The 19,655-nt window shown below is 41.5% G+C and overlaps 1 protein-coding gene across 1 annotated transcript in view; it reads right to left on the reverse strand.

Annotated features, from left to right (window-relative positions):
• Nucleotides 1–19,655, reverse strand: part of LOC126298335 (dynein axonemal heavy chain 5) — a gene marked incomplete at its 5' end in the record, with an annotated part of 791,472 nt that overhangs the window by 347,048 nt on the left and 424,769 nt on the right. The window contains one exon of the mRNA XM_049989632.1: nucleotides 4,549–4,727. Within this exon, the coding sequence (XP_049845589.1) occupies nucleotides 4,549–4,727 (179 nt within the window). The remainder of the gene's footprint in view (nucleotides 1–4,548; nucleotides 4,728–19,655) is intronic.

Raw genomic sequence — 19,655 nt, forward strand, 5'->3', positions numbered from 1 at the left:
ATTTACATTTTTATGAGTAAATTGAGAAGAGAGCAAGCAGACGCTGCCATGCGGCTTAACAGAATGGCTCTAGTTGCATGCCAAAATCTGACAAAGAAACGAAAGAAATGCAAGTATTATTCTATAACAAAAGTGAGAAATGGTAAAATAGTGAAATGGAAGATTGCTGTCACTGACGCGTGTTTCTCACAAAACTTAAATGTTATCGTCAGTTTAGAAATATCCCCTGAACAGAAGTACTTGCATTGAAGCTCGTTATATGCTTTCTTTTATTTAAAACTACTCTTCAGTGATAGCATTAAGATAACAATATATTATTCTTAAAATTTTATAATAAAAATGTAATAATTGCCTTCAGCTTAACGTTGCTGCACAGCTCTGAAACGATTTATTGACGTGCTGATGCTAGGGGCGGAGAGAATATCACCGGTCTGCTTCTAGTTGCGGAATTCGGTTAGTTGTAGTAATGGCAGTTTTGGGAAAATAGCGGAATTCTGGTGCTGAGCAGGAAAAAGTTTGAGTTCGTGTAAGTGGACAAGTGAACAAGTAAAACTCCAATTTAAAAAATCACCTGAGAGACGTTGTGAGCGGTATTAGTTAGGGCTGACTCCAGCTACACACTGCAGAAACGAAGTTGCAATTGTCTGCTGAAACACAATAGAAAACGAGCCAGACGGTCCACAGAGGAAACACCTGTAGTATCACACTTAAAGAGAGTTTTTAAAGTGAATTGATACTCACTGAAGGCTTTCACGACCAGATGTCATAGTTGCTGATTAGTCTTCCGGGCTGTACGGCCATGGTCGAAGAAACTTTTCGGTTCCTCACGTTTCGTCCAGACATCTGGACATCTTCGGAGTCGCTCCTGGCGACATTGAGTCTTGTCGACTGCGTCAGTTGGTAACACTCAGCGTCGCCAGGACCACCTCCAAAATTGTCTAGGATAGCTCTGGATGAAATGTCAGGAACAGGAAAGTTTCTTCGACCACAGACATACACCCTGGAAGACCCACTAGCAACTAAATGGAGACTCTCCACAACAGAGTCGCAAGACACTTTAGGTAAAATCGAAGGCAGACTTACGATATGAGGGTAATGGATTAGCGAACTGTAAACCCACGGTTTACGTGCCATGCAGAGGAAGTCTTTCTTTTGAGATAGGCAAAATCTCACCGAGCAGAAAGTCAGGTAATTGTTCAGCGTCCATTGAAAGTTCCATACACATCAATCCACTTATATGTAGCTGCTCTGCAATTTACTTTTAAATGCTTGGTGGGGAATTCATAGAACCACTTTCAGGCTATTTTTCGCGCATTTCATTCTCAAAATGGAAGTGAGAAAAATGAATACTGAAGCCTTTCCGTGGGAGCTCTGTCTCCTGTTATTTATAACAATGGCCTTTTCTCCCCATCTAGGCGAGACTCAACAAAATCTTTTTACTTCCAGAGGAGAAAGATGGTGTTAGAAATTTCGTGAAAAGAAAATCACTTTTGTTTTAATGATTGCCACCCCAAGTTGCGTATCGTATCTGTGATACACTTTACTATGTTTCGCAATAATACAAATGAGCTGCACTTCTCTGAACTCTTTTTATGTTCCATTGCAGCAGCAATAATCCGGAAGACCACGGAGAAACACGCTGTAAACAGTCTAGTAAATTGTTTTCGGTCTTATGTCAAGAAAATGCAGTCTATGGTTTCCATTCCCACAACATTTTCTTGTAATGGTTCCAGTTTAATTTGTTCATAACTGCAATCCATCGGCATTTATTCTTGATAATGTGACCTGCCTATGCAGCTGAACTAAAGGCGGTTTGATCTGTGCCATATGCCTTTCCCATTTCTATATTTATGATGCACCTTCAGAGCCCTGTAATACAGGTGTGCTTTATGTATATAATAACTGAATTCCACAATGATTCCACGTATGTTACTGTATTACAGTTTTTTGTCATTTACTTTTTGTTAGGTAAAAATAAATTTTTGGAGCACAATTTTTGTATGGTTTAATCACTTTTGGTTCTCCTCACAATATTGTGATCTTATTATTCCATATGTGTCGTCCTGAGTTGCATTTACATGGCCTGCATACGCCGATTGTCCTAATTTTAGCGTATTCAAATACATGTAATAGAAAATTTCTCTATCCCTGTGCGTTGTTCGTGTTTACTGTATATCGTGTTGCCAAATGTCACTGTGTGTTTTTCTTCCGTCTTTGTTTGCGTTGTGGTATCGTTCTGTAGTTTGATATTCAATTACTTATTCTCTCTCTCTCTCTCTCTCTCTCTCTCTCTCTCTCTCTCTCTCTCAGTGTGTGTGTGTGTGTGTGTGTGTGTGTGTGTGTGTGTGTGTGTGCGTGCGTGTGTGTGTGTGTGTGTGTGTGTGTGTGTGTGTGTGTGTGTGTGTGTGTGGGGCCTGCTCTGGCAAAGGGGGAGAATATTGAGTGATGAGAATCGTGAATAATATGAAGGGCTAACATAACATCTAGTGAGGAAGGAAATAAATACCATAATCACTATTAAAAAAATAAAAAAGCTCAACAGGAAACGTTAATTAGAAAAACAATAACATAAAAAAATTAAAAGGAAACAGGATTCCCGTAACATAGTCACCAGAGCTGATGACTGGAACACAACAGACCAGTAATGGCTAAAAGTTCATCTATTCTAACATCACAAAACTGAAATCTGATCCAAGAGCATGTTTCCAGGGATACATAAAGAACAATGAAAAGGACATCAAACACACGTTCACTGACCAACAGAAACAAAACATCACACAAAAGAACACAAATTCACCAACACTCAGAACCAAGCCCAAAATATACAAACCAAACAGTCCCACGAATCCTGTCGTAAATTATATGAATGGACCATCATACTACGTTGCTAACCACATAAATTAAATCATAAAACAACAATATGGAATGAAGAACAACAGAACAGTAGAAAACAAAAATGAAGTTATAAAACAAAATGAAATATTACAGGTTTGATCGTTTCTTTTGATGCGAAGAACATGTACATCCAAGCGCAGACACAATAAAACTAATTAAGGGGAGCCTACTGACATGCAGCGGACTACCCATGCATAATATTAGTGAAATAATGGAAACCTTAAAACAATTACATCTCATAATTAATTCCAATCTGAAAAGGAATGTTAATTACAAAATGATGGACTTCCAGTGGAATCCACGCTATCAAGAGCATTGGCAAATACGTTCATCAACCATATAGCAAAGCACTCTTTGACAGAATTATCATAAAGAAATGATACAAACAAGTAGGAAGGTAAAGTACTTTCCGGCCCAAATATGCATACCAGTCAATCCTAAGACTGTGTCCCTTTCCTAAGTCATACCATTTCTATAATACCACAAAATGCCTCCCCTCTCCTTAACCATGCTCCTTATATTGAAAATAAACCAATCAGATAGGCTTTGAAACTCACACATCGTATTTAGACATTCCAATCGCAGTCCAGGTGTTACGATTGAACATCCAGTCACATCCCAGTATTGTACCGGCCATTAAAACGAAACGGCCACCCACAGACCATTATTTTACCAGACATTAAAATGAAACATCCTATCAGTAATTAGCTGCCATGTAGGCCATCTTCAAAAGTATCCAAACGATCTGAATTTTGTGCTGTGTTGTAAAGTATCTTAATGAACTGTATTGTAACAAAAATATAAAGATATTGACAGCACTATTAAGCAATAATAGCAGCTCTGAAAAACTATGCAGTTGTTACCAACAGCTTTTCATGTAAGCTGGAGAGTTGAACACAAACACTCCCGTGTGCACTCCAGCACACATACTCCCATTCACACTCCCAGTCATACTTACACTCGTACTGGCACTAGCACTCAAACTTATGATCTTAACGCAGTCGACATAGAGTGTGTAGCGTGTAGAGGTTTTCTACGGAGTTTCGCCTTTCGACGAGGGAAGCACACAATAATAATGAAGAGTAAGGAAAGGTGTGATGAGAGAGAGCAATGCTGGCACTTTCGCCCATCATACTTATGTATTCCTATAATATACCCGGACCACTCAAAGTTTGCACTTGACAGATACTGATCTAGCGTTTCGTCGGCTTCACTGTAATTGTTATACAACAGCTTCCATTACACAATAGGCAAGAGTTTTCCATCACCATTATAAAGTGCCGATTCGGTTAATACGGCCTATATTTACAACTTACTATGGTTAGCCTTTTTTGGCAAAAGGTATGCATTAATATTACACCATCTTATAAGCGCCGAAAGTTTTAATTCTGTTCCCATTCGCTAACACAGTGGCACGCCAAACCACCTTGTTTATATACTCGGAAGACAGCATCACAGCAATTGTAACGTCATGAACAGCTTATTTTGCTATGCTGTATTAATTTTGGTTCACACGGTTTTGGGGTTCATGTTCGTTTCTCACATGTTACTCTGTCAAGTGTAAACTTTGGGCGGTCACCTCTATATCACTTGGCATTGTAGATGCACCAGAGTGCCCTGTAATTCATGTGGTATCACCTGTCTTTGGCTTACCTTTGTAGATGCGCCCGAGGCCTCTGTAGTCCATCTGGTCTGAGCAGTTGAAGACGACGACATACTTGGCGAGCGTTTTGCCCATGTCCTTGACAGTTTCCGTCTTCCCCGTCCCTGCAGGGCCGCAAGGAGAGCCTCCCATGCTCATCTCCAGCGCCTGCGCCAGTGTGATGTAGCACCTTGCAAACAAACGTTCACATTGAAGGGCAGCGTAAAGTCATCTGGAGCAGTACTCGATAGTCAGGTCTTAGTGATATGCAGTAAATATTACGTTAGTTTATGTTACTCTGAGTTTAGATCTTGTTTCCCGATAGTGTCGTGTACTCAGTGTGTCAGGTTAATGTTGTATATCAGTGACGTACAATTAGATATGAAAAGTATCAACTACCTATTACAATTAGACGAGAAATAAGCACAATTACTTTTCTTCGCCTTTCCTTTCACTGTAGTTGCTTACACAGTTCCACTGTATCATGAGAAACGTCGTTAAAGTGAATGATTCATCAGATACGGATTTGTGAGTGTTGAACATGAAAAAGGCAACCTCGTGCAGATCGCTGTTTAGCCGACCGCACTTACCGCCTCCAACTACACACTGTTCGTGCTTACGAGCCGAGCACGCGCACAACCCCAGTGAGTAACTTGAATGCAGACGGTGATGATGGTTTCACTGCCTTTTCCGCCACTGGAAATCTTCTGCTGTCGTTTAGTAACGGGTAAGAATACGTGTACAGTTTCTCTTGGAGGCTAGTTAATATATAACAGTAAAATACGCTAGGAAGTAAGATGCATATGTAGGAAAGAAATCGTGTGCACAGATGTATTATTCCATTTTTTGTACTCATTTCAACTTCAGAAGCAATGTCAGAACCGTGAAAAAATAGGACTTTAACTTTGTACAGTAAATCAGACACCTCAAGAGTTTGAAGACTGCCCCCCTTAAGGACAACATGAAGATGCTAATGAACCTGCACTTATAGCGAGACTTCTGCATTACGACATACTTGGGGACAGACTTGTCTCAGTAGAGGAAACATTTAGGTCTTTACACCATGACCAGCTTACTTCTTCAGTTGAACGCAGTAATAAATTACCCTAGTACTAAGTACATCCACTGCTCAGCAGAAATTTAGATATAGTTCTATCGACAGTTTATTACTGTGAGGTACTAACTGTAACAGTAGCATATTATTCATCTTCTGTAGGAAAACATATTTTGCGCCTTTAAAAAAGTTTTAAGACGTCTTCCTTGAGTCTAGAAGGTGTTTCAACTTTTAGCCGGTCGGAGTGGGCGAGCGGTTCTAGGAGCTACAGCCTGGAACCGTGCGACCGCTACGGTCTCAGGTTAGAATCCTGCCTCGGGTAGGGATGTGTGTGATGTCCTTAGGTCAGTTACGTTTAAGTAGTTCTAAGTTCTAGGGGCACTGGTGACCTCAGAAGTTTTCAACTTTTAGTACTTCTTCCCTAGGAAGGCTGTCTTTTTCAGATAAACAGGCTGAAAATATCTGCGAAGGTGATATCAGTAAATTCACTCAACAGGACGATGAATCGATTTTACATATAAATACGCTGCTGCAATGCTGCAATAAAATGCGAGAAGTGATGAAATAGGCTACTAAAATGTGGAACAAAACAATATCGGCGACAGTCGTAAGGTGCACAGTAGTAGTAGAGTACTGGGGCTCCCAGGATACTTTTCTCTCATCTATCCCCAACATCGCCCCCAGATGAGGTCATGGCGGCGCCCTTTCGGAGACTCAAACCCTAGTCCTTCTGGATGGAAAGCACATGTGCACCGCCCAACACATGGAAACTGTGCAGATGGAGGAAAGTAAAGGTTAGGTTAGTATACTTTATTTATTTTGGCTGGGAAACTGAAGTAAAGGTAGGTCCTAATTACGCAACTATATGCATAGCGCAACACAAGGAGTGCCTAAATCCGCAATATAGGTCAAAAATTGTCGATTTCATACAACTGGTGTAATCCTGCTGCGACAAATATTCACATTACCACTCGAAACTAGTGTCAGATATACTGAAAGTCTACGCTTCACCAACAAGCTGTCTGGAAAAAGGGCTGGAGTGGAAGGTACTAGCTTTATGTTTGGCGGGAACTTCATTCAACTGTCGAGATGCTAGTGTTGGACAGAGAGAAATTTAATAAGTGTAACATACAGCTGAGGATTGTGCCTATCGCTGTTTGGCGTCAGAGTTCGCTACAGATATCTCCACGACAATCACCCTGCAGCCAAGATAATCGAAGCTAATACACGCTACCACAATTGATGGAAAATGCTTCAGTGTTCTTATTACACACCGAAATTGTCGTGAAAAATAAATCAGCACTCTTAATTAACAGTTCCTAATCCAACACGTACTCGGGGCATAGCTGCGTCGGCGTCCTCACACACACTGGACTATCCCCACACTGCTCCCACAAATGCCCGTCGATCTGAATGTGAAAACATCTCATACAGGTAAGAAAAGGGGATCGATACGCTTTGAACTATCTAGCTTCAACCACTTTTCAAGGTCATCCAACCAGCCCACTTCCACGTCCGAAATACATGCACATATATCGTTGTATATGGGAAACGTCTTAGTATTTGTTTCTTTCTCCAATCAGTAATTTGACAAATACAGAGAAGGTATGTTCTCTAAATCTAATACATATCTAATTTTCTTCCTGTAAAATACTTGTTTTATGGCTTTAACTGTTTTCTCAATTCCTTCCTACAGTTCTTCTAGACGAGAGCATTCGGGGATTTTAAATTTTCCTCTTATCTTGTGACGCAATTGTTAAAGTGTTCCACATCTTCCTATGCGTGTGTCGGCAACACTTGAGCTCCACATTCTTGTGAGATTTCTGTATAGAACTTTAGGTTTACATCTTTTGCAAACGAGCGTCCATTAAATGTAGTTATTCCATCAGTTTTAAACTCGACAGATGGCTGTACTGTTGCTAGGTGGGCAACATCCAGCTCACCACACTTAGAATATAACCATCCTTTTTAAACCGATCCAAATGGGAACCGAGCTTAATAAACTCGTTTTACGTGTATCCCTTAATATAGCAAACATTCTCGATCCCTTTGATTTAGGCCAGTACTCCTACACGTAGCCGGTTTCCATTGCTGTTTATTGTAAATGCCAATATTTTATATTCCCACTTCATAGCCAGATTCCTCCATACTTTGTGTTTAAATCTATAAATATAAGCCTGGCCTGCACATCCACAACAACTTTTTTCCTTTTCCAATGAATGCTTACTGTTTCCTTTTGGCAGTTGTCTTTTCCATATACTCCAGTTTTCTTTTCTTTACTTCAAGGTCCTCCATTTCCAGTTTTCTTTTCGATAAGCTTAATACATTAACTGCACTTAAAGGAGTATTTTCTTTAACGGGGACTGTTTTAAGTCTGTTTGATACATTTTTTTCTTTTTCTTATGACTTGTGGTATAACATTATTTGTAGGGATCAGTCTCAGTTCGGTGATATCTGTATTGAAAAATATTGTGGAAACAAAGTTCTTGACTCAGAAAAATAAGTTTCTTCTGCTTTAACATAACACTATTGTGGGATACTTACATTTTCTTTGTTGCAGTCATAGTTAAGACTTTCCATGTAGTTTACAGGTAGATAATTAAAACTGTATGCAGACAGAGCATAACTTATAGGCTTTTCTCAGTGTTGAGAGTCTGGCAGACTTACTTGCACACCAGTCAATTTTCGGATATTCTTATTACCTCAGGAGACAAATTGCAAAACGTTGTTAAACACCGCACATCAATTGTTCTGTAAATTATTAGTTAGCCGACACCACATGGACGCAATGGGCACAAAGTAAAGTGGGGCACATTGTAAACACTCCTAGTTGGCGTCTGATACACTTAAACAACCTTACCTTGGATCGAACACGCAAACCATTCTGTAGTTGTATATTGTAGCCTCCAGCCTGGTAATGCCATGCTCCTTAGCCAAAGAAGACGTAAAAGTTTCCCTAAGTCGCGTGTCCGGACACTTTATAAAATCTATAAGATGGTTATGATAACTTTGTTTACTCCTGGACTTGTGATTTGACATATACATTTGTTACACATCTTTACTCTACAACTGAAGCTCATCCGCATTAGACAGTCTATTTCAGCTGTCTTTTCGTTGTCCACAATCACATTGCTGCTTTCCTGGCGGTCTCCTTCCATGCAGAAGTCGTGGGTTGATAGTAGGTAGTCGCACATCTCCATTTTATTAAAAATTCGGGTAAAGTCTTGCGTTATGTCTAAATCTGAAAGGTAATAACTGTCTACAAACAGATGCTTCTAAGTTCCAGGCAACTCTTACATTAGAACATCCAATTTAACGTGGGCTAATTCCACGTTACATGGTACAGGCACAGGATGTTATATTTCTTCTAAATTGTTTCCAATGCTTCTTTGCCTGTTTTATCCACTATTCCTCTTGCTCTTACACTGTTGTTTCCATGTATGAGAAACGGTAGCTTCGTCTTGTCACTATGTCTTTCAGTGACAAACTTGAAGAATTTACTACGTAGATAATAGTTAAATGAGTCACACATCTCCTTATTTAACATTACAGATCGTCCCTTCTCTAATTGCTTCTGATACTTCCCTTAATCACAGATTTTAACTATAATAATGTTACTGCATAACGGTTCTGTAAAAGGAGTAAGCACACTTAAATTCTTCTAGCTAAGGAGCGTACTATTTTCTGTGTAATTTATGCCAATGTCAGAAACAAGATTGCCCAGGTTCTCCAGCAGTAACCATAAACCAAAGCGTTCGTCGGTTGGTCTTGTACTCCTCCTTAATAGCTGAGGCATGTTAAGCACTTTAGAGGAATCCATGTTGACACTTTGAGCTACCACAGAAGACTGATCAGTATCAGCTGTCAAGCCTCTTTTATACTCTAAAGATCCATGATGGTGACACGTATTCTTCTGGTCATACATTCTAAATTTTATTATACTTGCAATCCAATTGTAAACTCCTAAGACATTTTCTATATACAAATATCTACATTGTCCGCCCCCGGTAGCTGAGTGAACCGGCAAGCTCAGCCTGTTCGGTCAAAGCTTCAGCTACCATTTCTAATAGAAAAACTGAGCTAACGGATCAACGAACAAACTGAACGGGTTTCATCGGACGTCCGCCATAAGCAAATTCAAAGAACAATTTAGAACAAAATGATTTTCGCCGGCACGGTAGCTCAAAGTGTTCGGTCAGAGGGTGTAGCTACACTCTGTAATAAAAAAATGAGTGAACGGATCAACGAACAACCTGAACGAGTGTCATCGGACGTCCGCCACGAACAAAGTCAACTAACACCATACAACAAAATGAGATTTAAACAAAAAGTTGCCAGCGCGTCAGAATGTCAATCCTAAGAGCCCGGGTTCGATTCCCGGCTGGGTCGGAGATTTTCTCCACTCAGGCGCTCTGTGTTGTGTCGTCCTAATCATCATCACTTCATCCCCATCGACACCAAAGTCGCCGAAGTGGCGTCAAATCGAATGACTTGCAGCTGGCGAACGGTCTACCCGACGGGCGGCCCTAACCACACGACATTTTTTTATTTACTATCTATATTCTTCTATCTCGGGTGTGGAAGTGGGTGGCTGGATGACCTCGAAAAGTAGTTTAATCTAGGTAGCTGAAAGCATAGCGACCCCACTTTTCTTAGTCATGTGAAAAACTGTATTCTGTAATGTTACTTCACATGCCTGAAATGTTTGTAATACACATATGCATGATAGTTTATTTACAGACACTGATTTGAATGTGAGAGACGCTCTCAGTTCGTGTAATTTGTCCATCAAACTGAAAGAAATTGCTTAATATAGATGTATTTTCTTCGGAGTTTAAATTCTCGCTTTTTCTTTGTTGTGATGACGTTTTCGAAATAACAAGAACATTCTGCCGTGATCGTTAGTTTTCGGAGCATATGAGTGGATTTGTATTCATATTTTACACAGGGTAGACATGTATAGGTGGTGTATAGACCAACCATCTTCAGTATGGTCACCTGTAATCGGCGGCTGTGCTGTAGTTGTTTTTTTTTTCATTTCGTTACGCACTACTTTACCTAAATTATCCTAAGGACAAACACACCCATGCCCGAGGGAGGACTCGAACCTCCTCCGGGATCAGCCGCACAGTCCATGACTGCAGCGCCCTATACCGCTCAGCTAATCCCGCGCGGCGCTTGTAACTAACAGGCCATAAAGTAAAACATGTATTGGGGAAAATAGTCATCCCAAAATACTGCAGAGGGGTGGCAGTTGAACATGCATTCTCCTCGATGTACGGCTGGGAACTAAGGAAGTTGTAAGCACTCCTACCTCTCCTCATCCCTCCCCCCCCCCCTCCTTCATTCGACCTACAGTGGGGACAAGGCTTTTTCAAATGGTGTGCCGCTGTGGTTTTTTCTGCAGCTTACTGCATTTCTACCAGCAGACGAGCGGCACCCGGCCTGCCTTGAGGCGACGGTCCAGGCATCGACCCCTCGCCAACACAAAAGGATGTAAAACCAACCAAACAATACGGGATATATGAGGGCCACACAACTGCAACTTGTTTGTTCGTCTAAAATGTAGCGGCATCGCACTGCCCGACACGCATCCCCCTGGTCAGCGACCTAACACACAAAGATCCCCTACCCCCCCCCCCCCCCCCCCAATGAGCAAAATCGGTATAGTTTTTACGTTCGATTGCAGGATACAGTTCGCATCTCATTATCCTCGGGCATGGATGTGTGTGATGTCCTTAGGTTAGTTAGGTTTAAGTAGTTCTAAGTTCTAGGGGACTGATGACCTCAGAAGTTAACTCCCATAGTGCTCAGAGCCATTTGAACCTAACTTCTGTTTGCTTCAGAATCCTTGAACATATTCTCAGTTCGAATACAATAAACTTTCATGGGACTGAAAAACTTATGTCCACGAATCAGCATAATTTTAGAATGCATCGCTCGTGCGAAAGTCAGCTTGTCCTTTTCTCACATGATATTTTGCGAAATATGGATGAAGGGCTAACAGGCGGGTTCCGTACTCCTAGATTTCCGAAAAGCATTTGACACGGGGCCCCATTGCAAGCTGTTAACGAAGGTAAGAGCATATGGAATAAGATGGCAGATATGTGAGTAGCTCAAATACTTATTAAATAATAGAACCCAGTAGGTTGTCCTCTTCGGTGAATGTTCATCAGATATAAGGGTATCGTCAAGAGTGACCCAGGAAAGTGTGATAGGACTGCTGTTGTTCTCTATATACTCGTATGATTTGGCGGACAGGGTGGGCAGCAATCTGCGGTTGTTTTCTGATGATGCCGTGGTGTACCGAAAGTTGTCGAAGTTGAGTGACTATAGGAAGATACAAGATGACTTAGATAAAGTATCCAGTTGGAGTGATGAATGAACTGTGGTAGAGAAGGCGAATGGTCGACTTGGGTTTATTGGGAAAAAATTAGGAAAGAGTGGTTAACCTGTAAAGAATTCCGCATATTGGACGTTGGTGCGACCTATTCTTGAGTACTGCTCGAGTGTTTGGGATCCGTAGCGGGTCGGATTGATGGAAGACATCGAGGCAATTCAGAGGCGGGCTGCTAGATTGGTTACCGGTAGGTTCGAATAAACGTAAGTGTTACCGAGATTCTTTGGGAATTCAAATGGGAATCCCTGTAGAGAAGGTACGTTATTTTCGTGAAAATTTAGAGAAGCAGCATGTGAAGTTGACTGCCGAACGATTCTACTGCCGCCAAACCATACATTGCGCGAAAGGACCACGAAAATAAAATACGAGAACTTACGGCTCGTACGGAGGCATATAGATAGCCCTTTTTCCATCGATCTACTTGCGAGTGGAACAGGAAGGGAAATGACAAGTAGTGGTGCAGGCTAGCACCTGCCACGCACCGTACGGTGTCTAGTGGAGTGTCTATGTAGATGTAGATGTAGAACTTTACTATTTTTCCAATGGATAAGAGAAACATATTCGCTTTAGGCTTATGGTAAGACCAATTTCGTCTCGAACCATGACCTCTATGTTAAATTTCCGACTTGAGTCCAATAGTCCGACAGCCGATTCGCTTTAGGCTTATGGTAAGACCAATTTCGTCTCGAACCATGACCTCTATGTTAAATTTCCGACTTGAGTCCAATAGTCCGACAGCCACAAAATTAAAATAGAAAAGACATTAATTGAGAGAATAAGGAGCTTTGTATTTAGCGTACCGTGTGTGGATAATTGCTTTGATGTTGTATGCAACAATGAGAATTAACTCTGAACAATAGAGCTATGAGTGTACCTGTGGAGAGAGCAATTAGAGTGCGTTATCGCCAACATAACGTGTGGGAAAAGGAAATATACGGAATACGGGATTGCAATGGTTAGAGACAAGAAGAGGAATTCTACATCATCTTGAAGTGTAGTGGTTTCAACGATCATCACGACTATGCAAGGGAACAGCGAAGCGTGTAGCACCACACCGCTACATAGCAACCAACAGGCACAGTAATAAACGTGTGTTGCAAAAATCCCAACTGCGCGTAGTTTAAAACTGCTCCTGTGGGCGAAATTTTTCAGTTATTTGTTATATGCCGAATTTTGCACGGAGGGAATTAGTTAGGTTCGTATTTTGTACTTCTGATTTTCAAGTTTAAAAATGTCGACAATAAAGGAGCAAGTACCAGTAAGTGGTGTGAAAGCCCAGCCTAGTGAAGAGAAGATGCTATCCATTGCGTTAGATAAAATAGACTAAAGATTTGATAGTCGGGCGAGAGAAATTGCAAAGGACTTACGATAATTTAGAGAATATCCAGAGGAAATAAGAAATGTTTTAAAGGAATTAAATGAAGGTTATATGGAAACATCGAAGATAGATGAAGAAAGACAAGAAGAGAAACACACAGACATTTTTAATCAGTAGTTAACGTTGCAGGAATTCAGCTCGATAGTAAGACAGTCAGTAATAGGAATAAATTGATATCAATATTAGGGATTGGTAATATTGAGAAAGAAGATAACGAAGATAACTGTAGTGACCCTAAAGATCAGAAAACATAAAGACGACCACGCAAGAATCTCAAAATGACCTAAAAGAAGTGCAAGTAAAGAAAACCATGGAATACTATTCTTACAGACAGTACGTCACCCGGGGAGTTAGATTTAGGAGCAGATTTAAACACCGACTTCTTCATTGAAATGCTTGGTTCTCAACTTAAGGTGGAAAACACAGTGACAGCTAATGTGATATCAGATGACGAAACAACTACCAAGTGCCTAGATGGTGATAGTACATTATAAGATGGACAGGTTCTTGGTATGATTCGGATTGTATTGACGGTGGATAAGGAACATACTTAATAGCAGAATATCGCCGGCCCGGGTGGCCGAGCGGTTCTAGTCGCTACAGTCTGGAACCGCGCGTCCGCTACGCTCGCAGGCTCGAATTCTGCCTCGGGCATGGATGTGTGTGATGTTCTTAGGTTAGTTACGTCTAAGTAGTTCTAAGTTCTAGGGGACAGATGACCTCAGAAGTTAAGTCCCATAGTGCTCAGAGCCATTTTTTTTTTAGAGCAGAATTTCAAGCAGAGGATGTGAAGCTTACTGTTGTGGAGACGCTGAAGCAAAACGATACGGAACAAAAACAATATTTAGAAGAGATGTTATTTGGGAAGAGAGAAGTTTGCCGTTCGAAGAGGTTGAGGTGTTGTTGCTGGAAAATTACCAAACTTAAAGCACAAAAGAAGAGAGTTTAAATAGTATTTGCTACGATCCATACTTCAAGAGACATGACGAAACGTACGCACAAATTTTGGAAAATTAATTAGGAAGGAACCAGTATCTTGAACTACAGCGAGATTATAACGGCTCGCCGTCTTACCGAAAGAGTTGTGGAAACAAGTGGAATGAGAGGAGATCGGCCTAGGTCAGACAAGGATGCGGGAACTGGTGCGAAGCGGAACTAGCAGAGCTGAAGTGACGTATTGTCGGCTGACTGCCTACAATGACGTGAATACTATACAGTGGAAGCGGAGAAGAAAATAAGACGTAAGGGACGTCGATGCGATGCATTGTGAATGTCGTATGACCCCAAGTAGCCTATGTGGCACGTGCAGTTAAAAGTACTGCAAAATAATCATGAACAGCGATTTATTTAACAGTTTATATTGTTCGTGTTAAAATACTGAATATGCGTTCGACTAGCAGCAATGTAGACTGTCGTAGTGAACAGTGAATATTTATTTCTTTTGGCATTTTATAGCTGCAACACTTGCAAAAGTAAGAGTGTCATATGCCGTGCGTATTTTGACTTCGTTTTTGGGGGTACAGACATTGAGCGGAACTAACTGTTTACATGTTCGCTGCATTCCTACGTCCTGATAGGGGGGGGGGGGGGGGTTCCGGTAACGCAGTCAGCGGTTTCACCGCGCCTCTCCACGTCCGCAGCCTAGAAGGGGGAATGCGCCATTCCACGTGCTCACTCGCCTTGGTATTCCTAAAGCCACTCTTGCCTTCACGACGATACGTGCACAGAAGGGCTACGCACAAGTTGGCGACGTCCAAACAGGGCACTGGTCATTACGCAGCACGCCGCTCCTGCTGAAAACCAACACCCGCTGCTTCCCGCTGCGATGGTAAAAACGGCGAATTTCGGTCACGCCGCCGGCTGCTACGCTACAATACCGGTAGACGTTCATCGAGCTCATCTGATGTCTACTGCTTGTATAGTCAAACAGCTGTTACGTCCACCTGTTAGTGAGTGTGCACATTGCCGAATGTGTGTGCTAAAGGAAAATGGGCATTCGTGTCTTGGTTCAGGAAAGTGTTCTTCAATTCGTATTAATTGTATATCTTAATATTTTTTATTTTTCAAGTACAGGTCTCACATTTTCTGCTTGTTTTTCATTACTGACCACTTTATCTATTCCTTTATGTTACGCTAACTTGTGTTCTTGAACTATTATTTGTACAATAGATTTGATGTAGTTTACTCTTGACCTATAATTTTTTTGATTTTGTCCTTTGTGCCTATTAAAAATGGCAATACACAGCAAAACCTCTTGTGCTTTATTCTTTTTTCGTTTCATCTATTGACATAACCAGAGTAAATCACTTTATCACATGAGTAATGATATTGCCGGCCGCGGTGGTCTAGCGGTTCTAGGCGCTCAGTCCGGAAACGCGCGACTGCTACGGTCGTAAGTTGGAATCCTGCCTCGGGCATGGATGTGTGTGATGTCCTTAGGTTAGTTAGGTTTAAGTAGTTCTTAGTTCTAGGGGACTGATGAGCGCAGATGTTAAGTCCCATAGTGCTCAGAGCCATTTGAACCATTTAGTAATGATATTGTCTTGATTACAGTACGATATACGGTTGTAAAAAGTGTTTTCAGTAAATTACTGATCCGATAATGACTCTTTTTTCCTGCGCAGTCTGTGCACACAACATTTGTAGATTTATATGAATACGCATTAACGTTAGTATGATTACGATGTGCTGTTCCGTAGACATTTAAACGGACTGCATTAAGTACTTTTTGGTACAATTTCCATGGAAGTTTATTCTAAAACACTTCGATATTTACTTGCTATTTGATCTCGTAATATGTCAGATTTGATTTCTATATATGTTCATTGTCTGCTTGTCAAATACATAAAAAATGTAAAAATTCTTATTCCCAACGCAGGGACGAGAGAATGTACGTGGTGTTTCTGGTGTGTTATAATATAATTAATCAGGAGGGAATCATCGCTCATCGCTGGGTTGTTCATCGTTCATCTGTTTTCTGGGGGATTTCTATTTCCTTTTCTTTGGGATTTCGAAAATCTTCTTTCTCATGGCCTCCAAACAAAATCTCCTGGAGGGATATAAGGAGTACTGTTACACGTATCGATGTTGGTCTCATAACCAACCAATGCCTTCTGGAACTTTCAGAGCAGAGCGCACCTTTTCTCTGTGAAAGCATTGTCTTATCGTATAGTGACAACAATGTCCCAATCTCAGTTCTAGCGGTCACCCGCTGTCTTGGCGTGGGGGAGGAGTCGGCGTTGAGCTTCCGTACGGAGCGGATGCGCACTGCACCACCGCAAATAAGTAACGTGTAGAATTTGCTAGAAATTGGAGTCAGTAGTTAAAAGTTTACTTTGGTTAGTAGAAGAAAAGTATTTCAGTTATTTCGCGGAAAGGCATGAGAGATTAATTAATAGATTTATGGTTAATACAATGTTGTGTTTGAGAATAAGTAATTGTCGTGGAGAAACAAATTGAGAGCAGAAAGTTAATGAAAAGGCTTCCATGTCCAATAAGTATCTGTTTAATTAATGTGGAAAAGCAAGGTAGCAATGGTTACCTCAGTGTGAATGTGAACTGTTAAACTATACTGTATATGAGCATGAGAAACAACAAACCCAAGTAATTTGACTTGTATTTTTATTTCAGTGTGAAATTTTTATTCCTTAATTAAGTAACTTTAATGTTCGCAGTGAATGAGAGACGTGTATTCGCTTTGGACACATGGTCAGATCATTTTCGTAACGAAGCATGATCTATATGTAAAGCTCCAATACTTGAGTCCGGCCGGCCGGGGTGGCCGAGCGGTTCTAGTCTGGAACCACGCGACCGCTACGGTCGCAGGTTCGAATCCTGCCTCGGGCATGGTTGTGTGTGATGTCCTTAGGTTAGTTAGGTTTAAGTAGTTCTAAGTTCAAGGGGACTGATGACCTCAGATGTTAAGTCCCATAGTGCTCAGAGCCATTTGAACCATTTTTGAATTTGAGTCCGACAGTCCGATAGCCGCAAAATAAACTGGAAAAACGTTAATGAAGAGAGTGAGGAGCTTGACAAGTGGCACAGGTGGACAGGAATGTAAAACTTGTGCAGCACTTGCAATTAACCAGAAACTTTGTACCGACTAGAGTAGTCACTAGCAGCATAAGAAGACGACGCACATCAGCGGCAGTCAACACGGAATTTCAAACCTCCTCAAGTGCCGTAGCTGTCGAGGGATTATACTGACGAGGTATTTCAAATTTTCACGGTTACATAGCACATTGTATTATTCTACGTTTTGCTGACTAAGTGTTTTGGATTTGAAGACAGTCAGTGGTTGTAGTAGGGCTCGATACCACTATATCATGCATTCTGATACTTTTGTGTGCTGTATTTCCTATTGAAACTTTCCTTTAGTTCCCTGTGTCATCGTATTTGTGTAGGAATAATTCTGACTGAGAACAATAATCTATATAAAATTACTTTCAGATGGAGGAGGAAACTGACCTCATAGTACAAATCTAACACCTCTTGCAGTCCATGAGTGCTACCCCGGAAAAGCTGTTACAAAGGCTGCATGAATGAAGCCAATAGCAAGAGCAAGTCAGGCGGACAGCACCGGCACTCCACCAGTCTGACACAGCAACTGAATGTAAGTCCAGTTACATCCCCAGAATGCAGCAGCTCTTCACGGCACATAGAATAACAGATGATGTTAACAAATGTTATTTCTTATTATCCAGCGCTGGTGCTCATATCTACAGGTTGATGCAACAGTTGTTTTTCCCGATAAAGACCCATGTGTGTTCGGTTATGCAGAGGTGAAGGACGAATTAATTAAATATTTCGAAAGAGCGATTCTTGTGGCGTCGTCACGCCAAAAGTTCCATAGTGCGTGTAACAAAACCCTCGACAGCCTTTCTCACTAGGGATTGTAAATTCAGGTACAAAAATGTAGGTTATAATATTCCCTATGCCGATAAAGCAGGTAGGGATATGCTTATCATTCATCTACCAGATGCAGGCCGTCGGAATGACCTTACTCGCTTAAATCTCCCCATGCTCGGTGAATGTTTATCCGTTATTCAGGCTTTTGAACAAAGGAAAGAGGGTTCTCAGTCATCAAGGAACCGCGGTTTTTAAGACGGACTTTCATAGTGGTGATAAGTCTTCCAGTCCCAAGGGTAGACAGAACGGCAAAACCCTCCAAGGGTCAAGGATAGTTCCAATCCAACGAAGGGACAAGTCGAAATTAATTGGGAATCAGCCGTCTAAAGCGAAGTCTTGTACTCTGTGCTTCGTTGCTCACGATAAATGGTCGTATTATTACAAAAATATGTAGAGTCTAAACTGTCGAAAATTGGGGCACACAGCAGAGCTTAGTCTGCCGAAGCAACTTCGCACTGTCAAGTACCCTACTTGCATAGGTGACACTAAAAACATGGAAGACGACTTCGGAAATAGCGTTTACAGTGTTATTTCGCAAGATACTAGAGTGGTTTTGGTTGTTGGATTCAGTGGATTAAATGCGCAGTTTCAAATTGATGCAGATTCCTCTAAAACTCTCACGAATATTGCTACTTATGGCTCTGTTGGCTCTTCACGGTTGGCCATATGTAAATGGACTCTGGCGAGTAACATTGATCACGTGAGCCAAATCAAAGGTTGTTGTAGAGTGGTTGCCTACTACAAAAACAAATGTGTGCAGGCACCGTTGCTGGTGATGCAATATCAAACAGCTGTCAACGTACTGGGATATAATCTCTTCAGGGACTTGGTTTCATTCTTCAGGATTCTGCGAGGCAAATTCATGTCATCAGTGGTAATGTGGAATGTACACAGTCTCATGCCAGCTACCACGCCACACTGCCAAAGTCTTATTTTCCTTGGCCTACAGAAATGGACCACTGGTTCAAATGGCTCTGAGCACTATGGGACTTAACATCTGTGGTCATCAGTCCCCTAGAGCTTAGAACTACTTAAACCTAACTAACCTAAGGACATCACACACATCCATGCCCGAGGCAGGATTCGAACCTGCGACCGTAACAGTCCCGCGGTTCCGGACTGCGCGCCTAGAACCACTAGACCACCGCTGGACCACTGGTGCTGGCTCCACCTAGACTCTGCCAGACTGTTTCTGGCGTCTAAGTGGCTTATTATCATGGACGCTCACACTAGCTATCCTTACATCGTCAGGATGGGCAGCGTCCCCAAAACATCTGCGCCCTGAAACAGATATTTCCTGTGGAAGATCTCCCAACAGCTGTTGTTGGACATAATGGTGCTTAGCTTACTGTTGAAGAATTTGAGTCTTTCTGCGTGG

This window comes from Schistocerca gregaria, chromosome X (genome assembly GCF_023897955.1).
Source record: "Schistocerca gregaria isolate iqSchGreg1 chromosome X, iqSchGreg1.2, whole genome shotgun sequence".
Classification (NCBI taxonomy): Eukaryota; Metazoa; Arthropoda; class Insecta; order Orthoptera; family Acrididae; genus Schistocerca; species Schistocerca gregaria.